The 17,316-nt window shown below is 42.7% G+C and overlaps 1 protein-coding gene and 1 long non-coding RNA gene across 2 annotated transcripts; one reads left to right on the forward strand and one right to left on the reverse strand.

Annotated features, from left to right (window-relative positions):
• The first annotated feature begins 509 nt into the window (after positions 1–509).
• On the forward strand, positions 510–1,702 carry LOC130380196 (uncharacterized). Its single transcript, XR_008895204.1, has 3 exons — positions 510–618; positions 1,133–1,222; positions 1,634–1,702. It is a non-coding gene; the product is annotated as an uncharacterized LOC130380196 (long non-coding RNA).
• Positions 1,703–8,768: 7,066 nt separating this feature from the next.
• On the reverse strand, positions 8,769–17,078 carry serping1 (serpin peptidase inhibitor, clade G (C1 inhibitor), member 1). Its single transcript, XM_056585988.1, has 11 exons — positions 16,955–17,078; positions 16,697–16,744; positions 16,175–16,283; positions 15,705–15,860; positions 14,412–14,723; positions 13,424–13,639; positions 12,870–13,013; positions 12,177–12,380; positions 11,626–11,765; positions 10,382–10,604; positions 8,769–9,550 (listed from the first exon to the last, which is right to left on the reverse strand). The coding sequence occupies exons 1-11, from the start codon at positions 16,994–16,996 to the stop codon at positions 9,303–9,305; spliced, it is 1,842 nt and encodes a 613-aa protein (XP_056441963.1). The 5' UTR covers positions 16,997–17,078; the 3' UTR covers positions 8,769–9,302.
• Positions 17,079–17,316: the final 238 nt, after the last annotated feature.

Here is a 17,316-nt window from a genome sequence, read left to right on the forward strand (position 1 = left end):
AGTTTTCTTTACTTAGCTGATCCGTCTCTTTCTGCTTGAACAGCCACAAGAAAATTATATTTTACTATTCTTATACTATTATAAACTAACGAATTTCGTCCAAAACACCAAAAATGGCAACCCTTGTAAATCCTTTTTTGTATAAATAAAGATGCATTTATTTGTAATAATTATTGTGATGTTGCCTTATGTTCTACAAATCCTGCTGAGTTGCAGGTGAAAGTATAGGCCAATGACTTAGTTATTATTATCACCAATAAGTGTGTGTATCTGGGTGCGTGTGTTTGTGTTGGAAGGTGGAAGGGGAGTGGGGGGGGACCCGATATCTCATAATCCGTCCATGCGTAACATGCGTCACGTCAAATCAAAGCGCACTGGAAAATCATGCACAGAAACATTCACATCTCAGCTCCAAGTCTCAGCTCCAAACCTCCGAACCTGCAGGGGGCAGAGAGAAAGTCAGTGCGTGTGAGAAACCAAGCCCCGCCCTCCACTTCCTGTGGCAGGCAATCACCTGCACACCTGCATGGGAGGAAAAGTTTGTGAGAGATCTTCCAGCAAACAATTAAAACAAAGAAAGACGCTCAGCTCATGATCAAAACACTGGAGACGCAACTGGTAGAGAAATGGACTTCCTTATTTAAATGAATATAAATATGTCAAATGTTGAAAAGGTATATTAAGGTAGTGGTGCCGAGATGATGCCTCATGAAACGTCAAAGCCTCGCAGCCAGATTAACCATCAAAGTGGTTCGACCTCGAAGCTTCAAATGAGTACGCTAGGGACACCTAGTGGTGAATGATATTATGATGAAAGAAAGAGTTTCCTGTGATGATGTGATGTTTGCTTCGTACAACATCAAAACATTTGAGAATTAAAGTCATTTCGGTGATACGTGCGAGTGTGCCGTTCATAAATATCTCCCGAGCTCATGGTAGAAAAACAAATCATTTGACAAAGATTGTATGTCATCCCGGGCAAAATAGAATGTCTAATAATTGTAATAGTAGAACAACTGCATGATGACTGAGAATGAGTGTGATTAATTGCATAGCCATTCAAGTGATCTTGGAACTGGGTAGTCTTCTTTTTGTAAAAATGTGCCAATTTTGAACCCATATCGCGGAACAGCCCGAGATGAAGCCTCGAACGTCACACGCTACGTCATTTCGCCTATGTGAATCCCACTCGATACGGAGCTTCGCTGGGGGAGGAGCCGAGGTACTCGACACACGCCCCGATGCCTCGACGCAAACCATAACATCACTATATTAAGGCATTGCATCAGTACTTACGTTGGAGTAGTAGCCCCTTTGTGCATGATCAGTTGTTGCATATGTAATTAACTTGATTTGCATTGCAAAATGATTGTTTGCAAATATCAGGCTTGATCTGAATGCTGACTGAAATTGTAAAGTAAAAGGCATCCTTATGTTTAGATGAAATCATACTTTGCTGGCCTATGTTTGAAACCTTTAATTATTTGATGTGCTTTTACAGGAATATATTGCTTATTTAACTGCAGAAGATGCAATGATTTGATTAACAGTATCAAAAGTTATGTGTTTAGTCTAAAACATATTATTTGATAATAATGCAATGTCTCTTTTTTCTTGCGATTTATCTTTGAAGGTTTTCAACCTAACAACCTAACTACACTATGCTATATGCACTTCACTTCTAAATAAATAAGAAAAGGAAGAGAATTTGATTTGTCCCTTGCGTCATTCCAAGTATTTGATCAAGCAGTTTTTCAAGTTTGGGAAAGAGCTGAGCACCAAAACTTAACATAACTTGACAGTAACCCTAACCCTAATCCTTACCACTACTACCCTAACCCTAACCACTACTACCCTAACCCTAACCCTAACCAATACTACCCTAACCCTAACCACTACTACCCTAACCCTAAACCGTTTCAGTACCATTTCGGTACTTGCCCCTACCATCCTACGAAAAAAAAAATTGCGGGAGCGCTTTTACTGGGGGTCAAATATCGCCATGGAGGCAAGTGAAAGGAAGTTGAAAAACCCCTAAGTCGAATAAAGACGCACAAGGACACCCTTTGCGTCAGCAGTTAACGCCAAACGAGTTGATTTTTGACGAACTCGGAGTGAGACTGTATTGGTTCAATCTTTCCATCTTAATCAAGTACACAACTGTTACAGCCGTGGCTGTTACCCAGCATTTTTTCTCTCCCTCATGATGTTTGCGTGTCTGTGCGATGGATGAGGCAGTCCATTGATTTTTCCCTGGCTCTTCACCTGCTCCATGATGCACACCTGTCATCCATCTCCGGCATGAAAACTCATCGTTTCAACCATAGTCTCCGGCCATCCTTGGCCTCCCCCCCCCCCCCCCCCCCCCGACTGTCCCCGACCTCAAACTATTCTCACCCTCTCTCCTGTCTATCCTCACCCTCTCTCCTCAACTAACCTCACCCTCTCCCCTCAACTAACAAAGGGCAAAGGCATGGCCAACAGCTGGGAAGACATTTCATTAGACACATAAGACACACTTATACTAAGTATGGAACAATGCTGTAGTACAGTCGGCATTTGACCTTCTCGGAGTGAGACTTAGTTGACTCGGGTTGTGGTAGATCTGCGAGGCCATGTTCAGTGTGCCTCATTCTGCCAATTTGTATGGGGTCAGAACCGTCTCATTAATAATGAATGCACACAGAAGGATTCACAATTGTATTTTGCGATTTATATATAAATTACTCTGTTCTCAAATACATTTCAATGCACACAGAAATGAATATGGTATGTAATATAAATCCATAAACAAAAATAAGTTTCACAAACACATTTCTGATCCACACACAAATGTGTCTTGTTCTAAAGAAATGTAATATAAATCCATAAAAAAATGAATAAGAAGATTATTTGCAATTTTCCTCAAAGATGAATTTGGATGTTGTGACATTTATATACAAACTGTAAAACTTGTATTTTCATTTGTGAACTTGTTTGCATTTGTGTGTGAACTGGTTTGTATTTATATGTGGATTTTTGAGACTCTCATGACGTGGCTGGATTCACAAATGCATTTTTTTCAACAAGGAACTCTCTGTAGCCAATCAGATGCCTCCCTCGTCTTCAGCCAATCACATGACTGCAGTGACTGTGTTTTTAGATTGTCGGTGCCGTTAAAGTAGCATTAATAATCGTTTACTACTTTGACGGCACCTACAATCCCAAAACCCAGTCGAAACTAGATGGAAAAAGTGTTTGAAACGTGACACAGCTTTTACTTCTTCGTCACCTAGAGATTGTTATGTACGATCATTCAAAAACCCCATGTAATTTCCCATAGACCCATTTGACCGAAGGAACCGGTAGGCTCGGAGGCTTGACTTATTCTTCAGAGGTCGGGACTGCAGTCATGTGATTGGCTGAAAACGAGGGAGGCATCTGATTGGCTACAGAGAGTTCCTTGTTAAAAAAAAGGCATTTGTAAATCCAGCCACGTCAGGAGTCTCAAAAATCCACATATAAATACAGACCAGTTCACACACAAATGCAGACAAGTTCACAAATGAAAAGCGTCTTGTTAATTCAAATTTAACAGATTGTATATAACTGTAACAACATCCAAATACATTTTTGATGAAATTGCAAATATTTTCTTAATTCATATATTTATGGGTTTATCCTACATTAATTTACAACAAGACACATTTGTGTGTGGATCAGAAATGTGTTTGTGAAGGGGATTGTTAGGGATTTATTTTACATTTATACATACCGATATTCATTTGTGTGTGCATTGAAATGTCTTTGTGAGAAGAGAGTAATTTATATCACAAAATACATTTGTGAATCCTTCTCTGTGCATTCATTATTTATGAGACAGTTCTTTCCCCATACATTTGCAGGTGAACCCAGGAGACGAACGGAGGGTGACGTCCATCATGGCGGTGATAATAACAGTGACATTTAGGATTTTTTTTATATATTTTTTTCTGAACTTTTATTCTGAACTCGACTGAACTGAAGCCTGAGTCATTCTGAGAAAAGGTGGGATGCATGCTTGTGAGATTGGATGAGGTATTCCAGCCACCCACTGTCGACTGGAAGGTGTTCATTTGTTATATACTGAAAGAATTGCGGATGGTGGATGAGTCACTGGAGGTGACTCACTAAAGAACAACTGACCAACCGTAGATGGTGGTAGAGGCTCGCGGAGAACTCATGGCGAGAGAGTCCTTCAGGATTGCCGCAATACGATTGATTGGTCGTATTATATTGATAATCATTATGATAATCTTTACCATTATTTGATTATTTTACAATGTCTGTTACCATGTTACACTCGGACTGCAAAACCACTTTTCCCCTGGGATTTAATAACGTTTGAACTTGAAGTAGGCTTGTACTTTTACAAGTAGGAGCATAGCCAACCGTCAGCTTGGGAGAGAGTGAGAGATAGAGAGAGTGATTGAAAGAGACACAGAAAGAGAGAGAGATAAAAAACATACAATCCTCTGTCACCGTTTTCTCTTCCCAAAGGTAATTTATCTTGGACATGAATGGCCTAGTAATAATGGGAATTATGCTTGTCACTGAATTCAAAGTATAAGGAATACTATATTTGGCACTTTCTTTCTTCAGGTATAAAAGCTTTAGAAATTTCTGGTCTAATTAGTCATTTTTGACACAGACAATTCCGTTGAAAGGCATTGCCGATGCTTTTAGGCTCTTTCAGTCTACATCTCACTTTACTTCAACCCAGAGAGCTTTGATATCCACAATTCTGCAACATCTTATAGAAAGAAGCCAAAGGAGGTGTCCATATTTTATTTGAATTTGTAGTCTCACTGAGTTCTCTCTCAAGCCAAATCAAGGCAGTTATCATCCGTGATTGAGTTGTGTGTGTTAATTTCCCTCCCAATGTCCATGTTCTTTGTGTGCTACTGAGATTGTGCGGGTAGAGTTGGTTATTCTGAGTTTGTGTGTGATTGGTTGGATGTTTGGATTTGATCCATGCAGAATGGGTGCCAGACGGCCACTAGGTCTACAGTTCAGCTGTGGACCGAAAACATGTTGTTACCACCTCCATTCAAACCTATGCAGAACTGTTCTACTAGGTGGTACTAATTAGACACACTCAAGGATAATGTAATTGTTCCACCTACAATTATATTCGATTTTTTGAAGAATCACATTACTTTCCTATAGAAAATGGCATTTTGCTCATTAGCTTCCATGGTATGGCACCAAAACACATCAATCCAATGCAGAACTGTTCTACTAGGTGGTACTAATTAAACACATCCAATGATAATATCATTTTCTGCACCCACAATTTTATTTGATTTTGTAAAATTTTATTTTTGTTCAATAGCTTCCATGGCATGGGACCCAAACACCTCAAACCAATGCAGAACTTTTATACTAGGTGGTAATAATTAAACACACCTAAGGATAATATAATTTGTTGCACCTACAAATCTATTTATGTGTAAAGTTTTTTTTTTTTTACTTAATTCATTTTCAATAGTTTCGGTATAAAGCAAACAAATATCGCTGACACCTTGACACGATACAAGGTGTATCGTGCTTTCCTGGGAGCCGAAAAAAGAAAGTAGCATAATGGCTCCCGCAGGGATAATTATTCCTATCTTACATAGCGTTATCGGAAATTTCTTTTTTAGAAAGCATCAGACTTGAGCTGCCTCATGAAACCAGATTTGCAATGAAACTCAAACACTGTTTGCCGTTTTATAACTAGCAGTGCAGGCAGCCACCAACAACGATTGACCTGATTGATTGCCACCGATCAACAGTGCGGCACTATACCTCTATCGGCCACACTTCATGGGGCGTACTCAGGCCTTCTATGGAGAAAATTGATCTTTAACAATGTAGATATGTGAACGATTGTCTATAAACGTTAGGTTTGTGTCAGCTTTTTTTTCAGCTAAGAGCGGAATTGCTCCAAACAAAGATATGCGGCCCAATGCCGTTGATTTGGAAATTGATCAGATAACCCGTATTATTACAAATAAAGTGCTGTGTTTTAGCGGGATTATCTTGTAGCAGATTATCTACCTACCAAGGGCGTAACCACGCATTCTTTGGGGGGGTCGTGTCCCCCCCAATGTTGAGAAAATACTAACCTGTCCCCCCCAATATACAGAAGGATAAAATGTAAAATATATGTTCTCTTTTTATGAACCCTGTCAATGGATCGGTCTCTTGTTATGCAGTGATGTTGCTAGGTACGCGTCCTGCGTCCCTGACGCATTAAAATCTGAAAGGACACACTAAACTCACTATCCATGCGTCCCGGGGACGCATCTCATTTTCCCCATGAAAAACGATACATTGTGAACATTAAACAACTCGTGTTTAATCACAGTAACTGGCCAAAGAAACCTTCTTGTGAGCAGATCGGACAAGCGCTGTTTCAACCCTCTGCGCATCTACTCGGCGCAGACGTGATCCCCTGTACAAGGTATCGCGACATGCTAATTTAGCCGCTACCAAAACAACTAGCTCGTCACCGCTGATTTCATTTCAACAATTAAAAATACGAACTTCATAGTAAATAAACCCACGTTTCCACTGCTCGATGCTGTGCTCATTCGTGTCGAATGAGCAAATCAAACAGGATTTTTTTGCAATCCTTCTGATTGAATATATGTACATTTATGACAAAATCGTGAGGACTAGGCTTGTGACACACACACACACACACACACACACACACACACACACACAAATGTGGCGCTCGCGCGGTAATAGCTCATTGGCGCGACCTAGTGATCATTATGTGCAAATGCACAGCCTCTCATTAAAATGACTTAGGGGTCATTTGACCCCTCTTGCGGCGCTAGGAGTAAGTACAAATGGCCAGGCGTTTCTAGTGTTAAACATGAACGGTTGAGTACTCCAGCTCTAACCATATCATACCACCATCAAGGAGTTTAACACTATTAATTTAATTTAAGAAATAGAATAATAATAAAAAAGAAACACATTTTTTAAACTGGGGAGTCGGGACCCATTGAATTTCTCAGGGACCCACCCAACTCGCCACCTGTGGGTCCCGGGGACTCACTACATTGAAAACCTATCAACATCACTGGTTATGTCTTATTTATTTTCAATTTATTTCCGTTTGTTGAGTGTGTGAATCCCCCCGTACACTTGTGCGATTTAGTTTGAAACCACCTCGCGACTTTCTGCGTTGTCATGGTTACCCCACACTCTTTCTTCAGTGAGAGCCAAGAAAGTAAAGTTGAGTAATGGAGGATTTGAGGTTACCTAAAAAGCAGAAGAAACTGGACCAACAGCCAAGCATACGCAGTTTTTTTCAGACAGTAAGTAACTTGACAGGCATGCTGAAAGCAGTGGCCAGACAGGGACATGCTCTGGACATGCGGGTGATAAGGTGAGAATTTTGAATATGAGACTAGACAGCCTTACAACATTGTTTATAACCTGGGCCTACATGTCAGCAATACATAAAAGTAGCCTACTTCTAATACAAGCAGAATATATAGACCAAAATGATCACGAAGGTCAGCCACTGTTCTTCTGATAGCATAATGACATGTGGTCATGGGTATGTGGTATTTTTCCATTGGAAGCTATCCTTTTTGCTACAGTACTACTCAAAGAGCATAATTGTAATTGGTAGGTGTGTTTAAGGTCAGTAAGCAGCTAACCAAAACAAAGTGTGTGTGTATGTGTGTGTGTGTGTGGGGGGGGGGGCGGGGCGGGGAAGACATTACATTATTACACTATTCCTTTAGATGTGAATTCAAATGGTCAATGTAGTCCTCGAAACTATGTTCTAAATGTCCACATTTTCATATATAAATATAGAATTGTAGGCAATGCACTTAACAAATAATAATAAAAAATTGGACCCCCCCAATGTCTAAACCATGGTTACGCCCTTGCTACCTACCGTAGAAAAAAAGATAGAGGAAATAGCGAATTCTTTCTTATTCATTTGGCTTTGTACACACATTTATTGATGGAAAAAGAGGGTCTGATAAACTGTTTTTATTTTTAACACTCAGTTGTCAAAGCTTAGTCAACATTAAGAATAAAAAAAAATGATTTAACATGTGATGCCCCTTTGCAGAATAACATTAAGTGTTGGTGATGATGAGTATGTTGGTAAAAAGTAAGGATGATATTTTTTTTTTACCCAAACTATATGCTTTTAGAGCCTCGCCATTTAAATTCACCCTTGAGTTGAAATCCGTGATAGGTTTTGGGTTTTGAACCAACTTTCGGTTCACCAGAGGTGGCCTGTCTTACCGCTGAGCAATTCGACCCCCCAGACTGCAGCAGTGAGTTCCGGTTCATACCAGATAGCCTACTCCTGGAAGGAACTCCACTGTATCACAATTTTAACTGATAATGGAACGTATTTACTGTGATGAAAGGCTTATTTTCTACTGAGAATCTTCAAGGATTCATAGCTCCCCTAATTTTAACTGAATGATGAATTATTGGGTTTTCGTCATTCAATCTTATTGCATTACGTCTGTGTGAATAAGACAAATTCAAGGTCTGTTTGCTGAGCTTTGCCAATCGGTTATTGCTAAAAAGAATTTATTTTATAGAAGCTGACATTTTCTTAAATAACGTTTTCTGGGAATGGGAGGAGGAGAGAGGCATTGCGACAAAGAATTCACCAAGGGCATCCCCGTGAATAAATGTTGCTGTCACTGTTGATTCTGTGGTATGGGTGCCATCTTGTGGTGGATATGTTTTTTTGACACGCACAAACACGCACACGCTGACGCAAATATCTCCGCAAGTAGGTTTTCACAACAACGAAAGTTTGACTTTATTAGAAATACAAGTGTTGCTTCATCGTTGGGTACACATACCCAGTGTTCTGTTCATTGGCTATTTGAAAGATAAGAGTCAGGGCATTGCTCTCTCCCTCTCAATCCCCATCTAGTTCTCCCTCCCACACACACACTCTTTATAACCATTGATTTTCTTTCTTTCTGTCTCTCCCATTCTCTCTCTCTCTCTCTCTCTCTCTCTCTCTCTCTCTCTCTCTCTCTCTCTCTCTCTCTCTCTCTCTCTCTCTCTCTCTCTCTCTCTCTCTCTCTCTCTCTCTCTCTTTCTCTCTCTCTCTCTCTCTCTCCTCCCTCCACCCGTTTTCCCCTCTTCTGTCCTCCTCCTCTCTCTCCCCTCCACTCTCTACCCCAGAGAGGTAGGGTCACTCCATATCACCAGGTCGAAGGGCAGCCCCATGTCTCCCTCTCTGTCTCCCCCGCTCCCTCGCTCTCCCCATTCTCTCTCCCTCCCCTCCCCCCTCAGGGCTGGGTCACCCTCCCCATGAACAGCGGCATGTTGGCCTTGTCACTCCACAGCAGCAGGACGAAGGGCCGTGTGGCGGAGAAAGCGGGGAAGCTGCGGGAGAAGATGGTGGCTGTGGCGGCTCCGGCCTCCACCCCCTCCTCCGTCAGGGCCAGGAAGGCCTGGTGACGGGCCCCGTCCAGCAGCACAGGGCCCTCCGCATGGAGCCCACACAGGTTGGGGCCCTCAAAGAGCTCCGACAGGTCTGAGGTGGGGGGGGGAGAGAGGCGGGGGTGAGGTAGGGGGTGGACGGAGGTAGTGGTGTGTGGAGGTTGTGTATTGGGGTGTTGTGGTGGTGATACGGTTAGAAGAGAGAAGAAGAGAGAGAGACAGGCAACTTGGAAGATGGACAAAGAACTCGATATGTTTGACGGAAGAGAGTCGTTTGGAGGGGGACATGAACCCAGGGGGGTCTGATCGTCACTCAGACGATCAGACAGAGCATTAATTAACATTGGAAAATGCAGTAATAAGCACTTACTTACAATTAGCTAATTAATAGTTAAATAACGGTCTAGTTATCCTTTTCTAATTGTGTTCATGTTAATTATGGTATTCATTTATACATTATGTAGTAAGGTTCAGATTTACACTTACCCAAACCCCCAAGGGTTAACCTCTTAAAAGGTTAACCCTCAGGGCAAGGGTTATGGTTAACCCTATAATCTTAATTAACATGAATACTAGTTAGCTAGTAAACATGGATCCCAATTAGTAAATGATTATTTGACAGTTAGTACATTGTTAACTGTTTGTTGCTTAATACTGCATTAACCAATGTAAATTATTGGTAAGTTATTGTACTCTTATTGTAAAGTATTCGTCTTCTGGGGGGAAACGGCAGAGATCCTGAGTCGGAAACCCCAGAACTGAAGGGACAGAGATACGCCTTGTTCGTTACGGAGATATTTTACCCAAGAGAAACTCCTTTTTCAATAGTAGACAATCCTTTCAGAAGGGAAATTGGGGAACCCTAAACAGTGTTGCAACACGATTGGTTGAAACAAACGTGAAGCAAAATAAAAACAAATCCCACCTAGCTTCCTGAGCAGTGCGCTCATGTCCGTCTGCAGGTCCAGCCGGATCTTGGGGAGGGTGACCTCGATGATCTCCGGGGGGGAGCTCCGCAGAGCCTCCATCATGAGGGCCAGTGAGCGGTCGCTAAGCCCCTCCTCCAGCTGCTGGAGGTCAGAGAGGCTGTGGGTCTTGGGCAGCAGGATGTACAGGCTGGTCTGCCCTGTGAGAGGGAACAGCATCACCTGGTGGACACGCACACACACACACACACAGACGCACACACACCCACACCCACCCACCCGCACACACACACACACACACACACGCACACACACATATCATATCATACACATAAGAATCAAACACACACACAGATGGAGAAGGTAGAAGCGATGGGTTCGGTGTGCGTCTGTGCGGTTAATGCATGTTTGTGCAGGGTTCGATTTGCGTGGGAGCTAATGGGAGCTGAGCTCCCATAAGTGGCTGCCTGAGCCCCCTTGAAGCAGTTAATCCATCCACCTGTTCGGGCACTAGGATACATGATGAACATCCATTAGTTTAAATATTGCAATGTTTCCTGTAAAAAAGTATAACAAAAATGTATTTAAAAAAAATAAGGAAACTATTCTCTCTCGTGAATGACCATAATGGCTGTGCACGTGTGCGAGTGCGTGTCAGTGTGTGTTGGATTCAGTAACATGTAGTCATGACCAGTGAAATCTCCCTCTCTCTCGGGCACCTGCACCGGGTAAGATATTGTTTATTTATCTCTGCCCCTACAATTTTTGAGACCCCCACAAAGCTCTGATTATTAACACTGTGTGTGTGTGTGTGTGTGTGTGTGTGTGTGTGTGTGTGTGTGTGTGTGTGTGTGTGTGTGTGTGTGTGTGTGTGTGTGTGTGTGTGTGTGTGTGTGTGTGTGTGTGTGTGTGTGTGTGTGTGCATGTGTCTTGGTGAGTGATGCATGTGTGTGTGTTTGTATGTAAGTGTTCCATTTGTGTGTGTCTGTTTGTGTGTATGCATGCGTTTGAGTTGTGTGTGTGCGTGTGTTTGAGCGATGTGTGTGTGTGTGTGTGTGTGTGTGTGTGTGTGTGTGTGTGTGTGTGTGTGTGTGTGTGTGTGTGTGTGTATGGTGTATGCATGTGTGTGTGAGTGATACATGTATGATAATGTGTTTGTGCATGATGTATTTATGTGTGTGTGAGTGATACATGTGTGTATGATGCGAGTATGTGTATGATGTGTGTGTTCAGCGTGTGTTACCTGGGCCTTGAGCTCAGGGATGTACTTGTTGGAGGCGCTGTGCTGGGAGCTGTAGAGGACAGGAACCGTCTCCGTGTCTCCGTTCAGCTTGGTGAACACTGCCGTCTGGTTCCCGCTCTCGAACTTGGTCTTCCACCGGCCTGCAACACACACACATACATGCAACATATGCAGCACACACACACAAGCCCACATACATACACACACGTAACAAACAGATATGCAGCACACCCGTACACACACATATATACACACACACACACACACACACACACACACACACACACACACACACACACACACACGTAACACACAGATATGCAGCACACACACACACACACACACACACAAACATTAAATACACACACTCTCCCCCCAAACACTCCCCCCATACCACGTTCCCCCCCCACACACACACACACACACATTGAGTACACACGCTCCCCCCTCCCACAACCACAAACACACACATTGAATACATCCACTCTCTGCCCCAAAACTATGCACGCACACAAACACACACACTGATACACATACTGTCCCCCCCTCACCCCTGAAGGCGACAGCGTTGAGCAGGAGCAGCTGTGTGTCAGGGTCCAGGGTGTCCAGCAGGTGGGTGATGGTGTTCTGGGTGTGCTGAGAGACCCAGCTGTTGATCATCCGGGCGTTAGCCAGGCCGTCGGCCAGCAGGGGGGCCGGCTGGCTGGAGTAGAACTTCAGAGTCTGATTGAGGAAGGACTTAGTGAGGGTCAGGTCTGGGGCGGAGAAGGACAGATGGGAGAGAGGGGGAGTATAGTAGAGGGGGGGGGGGAGGGTAGTTTGAGTTCGGGAGGATAGTTGGGAGAAAGGGTGAGGATAGTTGGGGGGGGGGGGGGGGGGGAGGATATTTGAGGTGAGAGAGTGAGATTAGAAGGGGAGAGGGAGGGGACATATGGGAGAGCGGGTGAGAACAGATGGGGGAGGGTAGAGGGTTTAATAATCGGGATAACGTACAGCGAGCCAGTCATTCACACAAAGCAAACCCTTTAAGGGTGATTTAATACCCCTCGCTGCTCCCGTTGATGTTAAATCTGCTAATCTGAATTATGCAACAATGCTTTGTGCATTGATTTAAAATGTTATTTACTTATACTAAAAATTGAACAATGCTGTGGTTAGATTGTATGTAAACCATTATAAGGTGATTATAACAACATTAGACAGGTGAATAAATAGAAATGGCCATATGAGTTGGTGCGTCGAACTTGGGTTGTGGAAGATCTGCGAGGCCATGTTCAGGGATCCGTGGAGATCGTTCCTCATTCTGGCCATCTGCAGGTGAACGCAGGGGAATTCTCGCGGCAGGCGCAGCGCGTTCTCCAGCTTGCCACGGGTGGCGCCACGCGCCCCTGTGACGTGGACAACGGTGGGTGATGTGCATTATTGCGGCGAAAACAACAGTGACAATTACATCAGTTAAATAATTGTTCACATCTGCAGGTGAATGCAGGCGAAGAACGGTGGATGACGTCCATCATGGCAGCGATAACAACAGTGACATTTACAGAGTTTTTTTGTTTTTGGATTTATTTAGTTTTATGTGTTTTTATTCTGAACCGGACTGAACTGCAGACTGAGTCGTTCTGAGAAAAGGTGTGATGCATGCTCGTGAGGTGAGATAAGGTGTTTCAGCTACCCACGGTCCCCTGGAAGGTCTTATTGTATTGTAAATATACTGAAAGACGTGTGGTTGGTGGAAGTCACTTGAGGTGACACACTGAATATCAACCGACCGGCAGTCTATATTCCTATTTCCTACCCAGCAACAGGTGCGTCAACAGGCTGCCGATGCTAATGGGAGAGTAGAGCAGATTCCCAGAGGGGCTGAGCTGCTGTAGATGGTGGTAGAGGCTCGTGGAGAACTCGGCGAGAGACTCCTTCAGGATGGCCCTCCCGGAGCGGTTGTCCGTGTCCAGGCAGGGCTCCCCGGCTGAGAGGAAGCCCGCGCACGAGTGGGGAGCCGCCGTAGGGGCAACTGAGAACAAACATAAAGTGATGCTAAAGAATAACAACAAGGATTCTGAGATTGATTTTACTTATTATATTGATTATATTGATTCTCTGGGAAATAACTTGAAGTAGGCTTTAGTAACTGGAAGTAGTACTTTTAGGAGCTTTGTCCCCAAAAGCATGCCTCTGAATTCAAGGTAAAAGCATACTATATTCGGCTCTTTTTAAAGTTCAGGTATAAAAGCTTCTGCTGTTTCTGGTCCGATTGGTCCTTTTCGACACAGACAATTCATTTGAAAGTAATTGGCGATGCTTTTAAGCTCTTGCTGTCTACATCTCACTTATTACCACCCAGATATTCATAATTCATTCTGTGTTATCCACAATTCTGCAACATCTTCCTGATAGCAAAGAAGCCAAAGGAGGTCTATTCTCATTCAATAAATTCTCTCTCAAGCCATATCAGTGAAGGTTATGAGCCTTGATCGAGTTGAGTGCCCGAAGTGATGTTGGATGTGGCCGTGATGCAGTGCTTGGCCCACTACAAAAAATAAACAAGGTTTAAGCGTCCATGCATGTCTCCCGTTCCTTGCGTACGTATTAAGGGATGATTTGGAGCTCCTTACTGAGTCTACCCTTACAAAACAATACTCTAACTCCTACAGTATTCAAGTCTCTATGGCAACTACCCTTTAGATTGCCAGTCTTCATCAACCTTTATGAACATAATGGACCAGGATATCATGATGGTTGTTCAGGGGGTTATTATGTCAAAGTCTCAAAGATCCAACCTATACCTTCCACGATGAGCTGGATGACGCTGAATATGCTCCCGTTGACGGATTCACAGCGGTACAATCCGCTGTCCCCCACAACGGGGTCTTTGATGGTGATACTCTGGTCATTGTTGCCCGGACTGCCGAACACCCACTCCACTCTGTTGGCGCTGCCTTCCGCCATGCCGTCACTGGGCCTGAGCAGACTTGTGTTGCCGTCGGGGCTGACCTTGTACCACTGAGCGTAGGTGTCAGACTGAAGGTGGGCTGGTCTCATGCACATCAGGTTGATGTCCCAGCCTTCGTTTATCTTCAGGGTGTAGGCTGTCAGTTCTATGTTTCAATAAAGTTAAACAGCACCCATTTTACAACCAGGTGTGAGGCTGATTAATCAGTGCCCTTTCAAATCTTTCCACTAGTGACATCACACTTGGGAGTGTTCACCATCAGAGGTATTATTCACCTGGTGACCATCTTGGTTCAATCTTGGTTCTACATGCAGGCTGGGAGGGGGAACTGAATGCGGAATGTCGCAAGATGGTTGCTCGGTTCTGAAAGGTTTTTTTTAACCTTTCAGAACCAAGGTTAAAAAATGTACTACCCTATTTTCCGATCATTTTGGGTCCAAGGGACTAGTGCAGACAGCAGTTTCTGAAACTTGTCCAGAATTGAGCTAGAAAGCTGCAGTCGTGATCTGCATGAATAGGCTTAAATGTAGTCCAATGTGGTGTGCCAATGTATGTCTTCCAAAGGGGCTTGTATTATATTCTAACATCATGAATGTTTTTCTTCCCTTATGCTTTTCTATTGTGTCAAACCGAGTCTTCCTCATGGGAAGTCTCAGGGGAGTTTAAGTTGCAGATTGAGATTGCAACCTTCCCTTGAGCGAGAATTGGTTGGACACAAAAACAAACAAACTGGGATCAATTTCTCTGTAGGGAGCCTTTCCATAATGTTAAAATAAAATAGGAGCCTGACACTGGTAAAGTTAAGCACTTTTAGAGGACATACATTGACGGGGCGCTAAACCTGAGGAGATAACATTGCAGCCGGTTTTCGTAGATTAAAACTGCAAAGAAAATAGGATCCTGGTGGAACAATCGCAAAGTTGGTCCACCAGGGAGAGGACCCGGGGGGTCGATCTACCCAGCATACATCTGGGTAAATTCTCCCACTTGTGATGTCAGAAGTGGACAAATGTTATAATGGCATGTCATGTTCACACCAGCCTCTGGTGATTAAGCAGGAATAACAATGTCAATAGGTATGTGGTTAAAAAGGGATCTTTGTGTGAAGAAGGAGGAGGCTACTCACTCTCTACTGTAATGGTATGTGTGTTCATCCACACTATGTTTTCCTCCCGGGCAAAACACTCATAGACTCCCTCACTGGCGGGAGTGATTTTAGATACGGAGAGAAACATGCTGTTCTGCTCGAACTTGAAGTTTGGAGAAGGAACAATGCCTTTTCCTGTTGGGAAGCCAAATGGAAATTTACTGTACTATTTTACTGTTTTAGTATTTAGAAACTTTTATCATAAATTCTTAATTCACATACATATTATCAATGAGCAGGTAGGGGCTCCGGATACAGGTGAATTGCAAAACCCAGATCCTTTTGCCATGGAGTCAAACACCCATTAGATTACTCTGGACCCCCAATAGGCTTTTATTCTTACAATATTCTGGTCCCTATATAGGGTACATGATGCTTACAATGGGTAACTAATGTGTTAAATTAATGGCTTTGAACTGTTTTATATTTAAAAAGAATAATCATAATACCATTGTGTTTCCACAAAATGGGCAACTGGTCGATGCCTCTTTCACTTGGAAAACAGGGCAGTACCAGTGTGGAACCAGCTGCAGCATGGAACTTTAATGACCAACAACGCTGTAGATATATTCAGGTTAGGAAACTGTTTTTGTGGAATCATTATAGTTACACAATTCATTACAAGCCAACATTTGTATTTATTGGCCATAATAGCCCCCCACACCCACCGACACCACCCCCCCCACACAGACACACACACACACACACACACGCACACAAAAACACACACACACGCACACAAAAACACACACACGCACACACCACACACATCACTTGTGGGATATTACCCACAAAAGTGCAAGAATTTTCACACTTTATCTACAATCAATATTTGACAATAATGGTCATACGATTGTCCAGAACATTAATGAATCCCTGTATAAATGTGATTATTACTACCAAACCTTTCTTGCTACCATTTAATTTATATTTTTTGTCAAATTTATGAAAGGTCTCAAGGCTGTGTTTACCTCAAAGAGGAGCTGTAGCACAAACACAAATATGGTTTGATATCTCATCTGAAATAAAGTAGAAAATGTCAATAACAAGTTATTATAGTTGTTTTTAAAACAGCAGAGTTGATCTCTCTCAACACATTTCATTATCAGATGGACTCAATACTGGACCTTCTGCAAATATTGTATCCAGTTTCATGCGCTTTTGTTTAGTATTTAACACACCTTATTTAACCAAAAATATCATATATACAGCGTTATAGGAAAACTTACATTGACAGAACTTCCAAAAGCATCAGACGTGAGCTGCCTCATGAAACCAGATACAAACTGAAACTCAAACACTGTTGGCTGTTTTATAACTGGCAGTGTACAACCACCTAAAATGGCTAACCTATGAATGTTGATTCAGGGATGTTTGTTTGATATTCTGCTCTTCTGATTTAGAGGAAATCACATGATTTTCAATGCTGGCAGCAACTAATGAGATCTTCTTTATTGATTTTGTATTTTACCATCAGTAGCATTTGTGTAGAAATGTATGTATGTATGTATGTATGTATGTATGTATGTATGTATGTATGTATGTATGTATGTATGTATGTATGTATGTATGTATGTATGTATGTATGTAC

This window comes from Gadus chalcogrammus, chromosome 3 (genome assembly GCF_026213295.1).
Source record: "Gadus chalcogrammus isolate NIFS_2021 chromosome 3, NIFS_Gcha_1.0, whole genome shotgun sequence".
NCBI lineage: Eukaryota > Metazoa > Chordata > Actinopteri > Gadiformes > Gadidae > Gadus > Gadus chalcogrammus.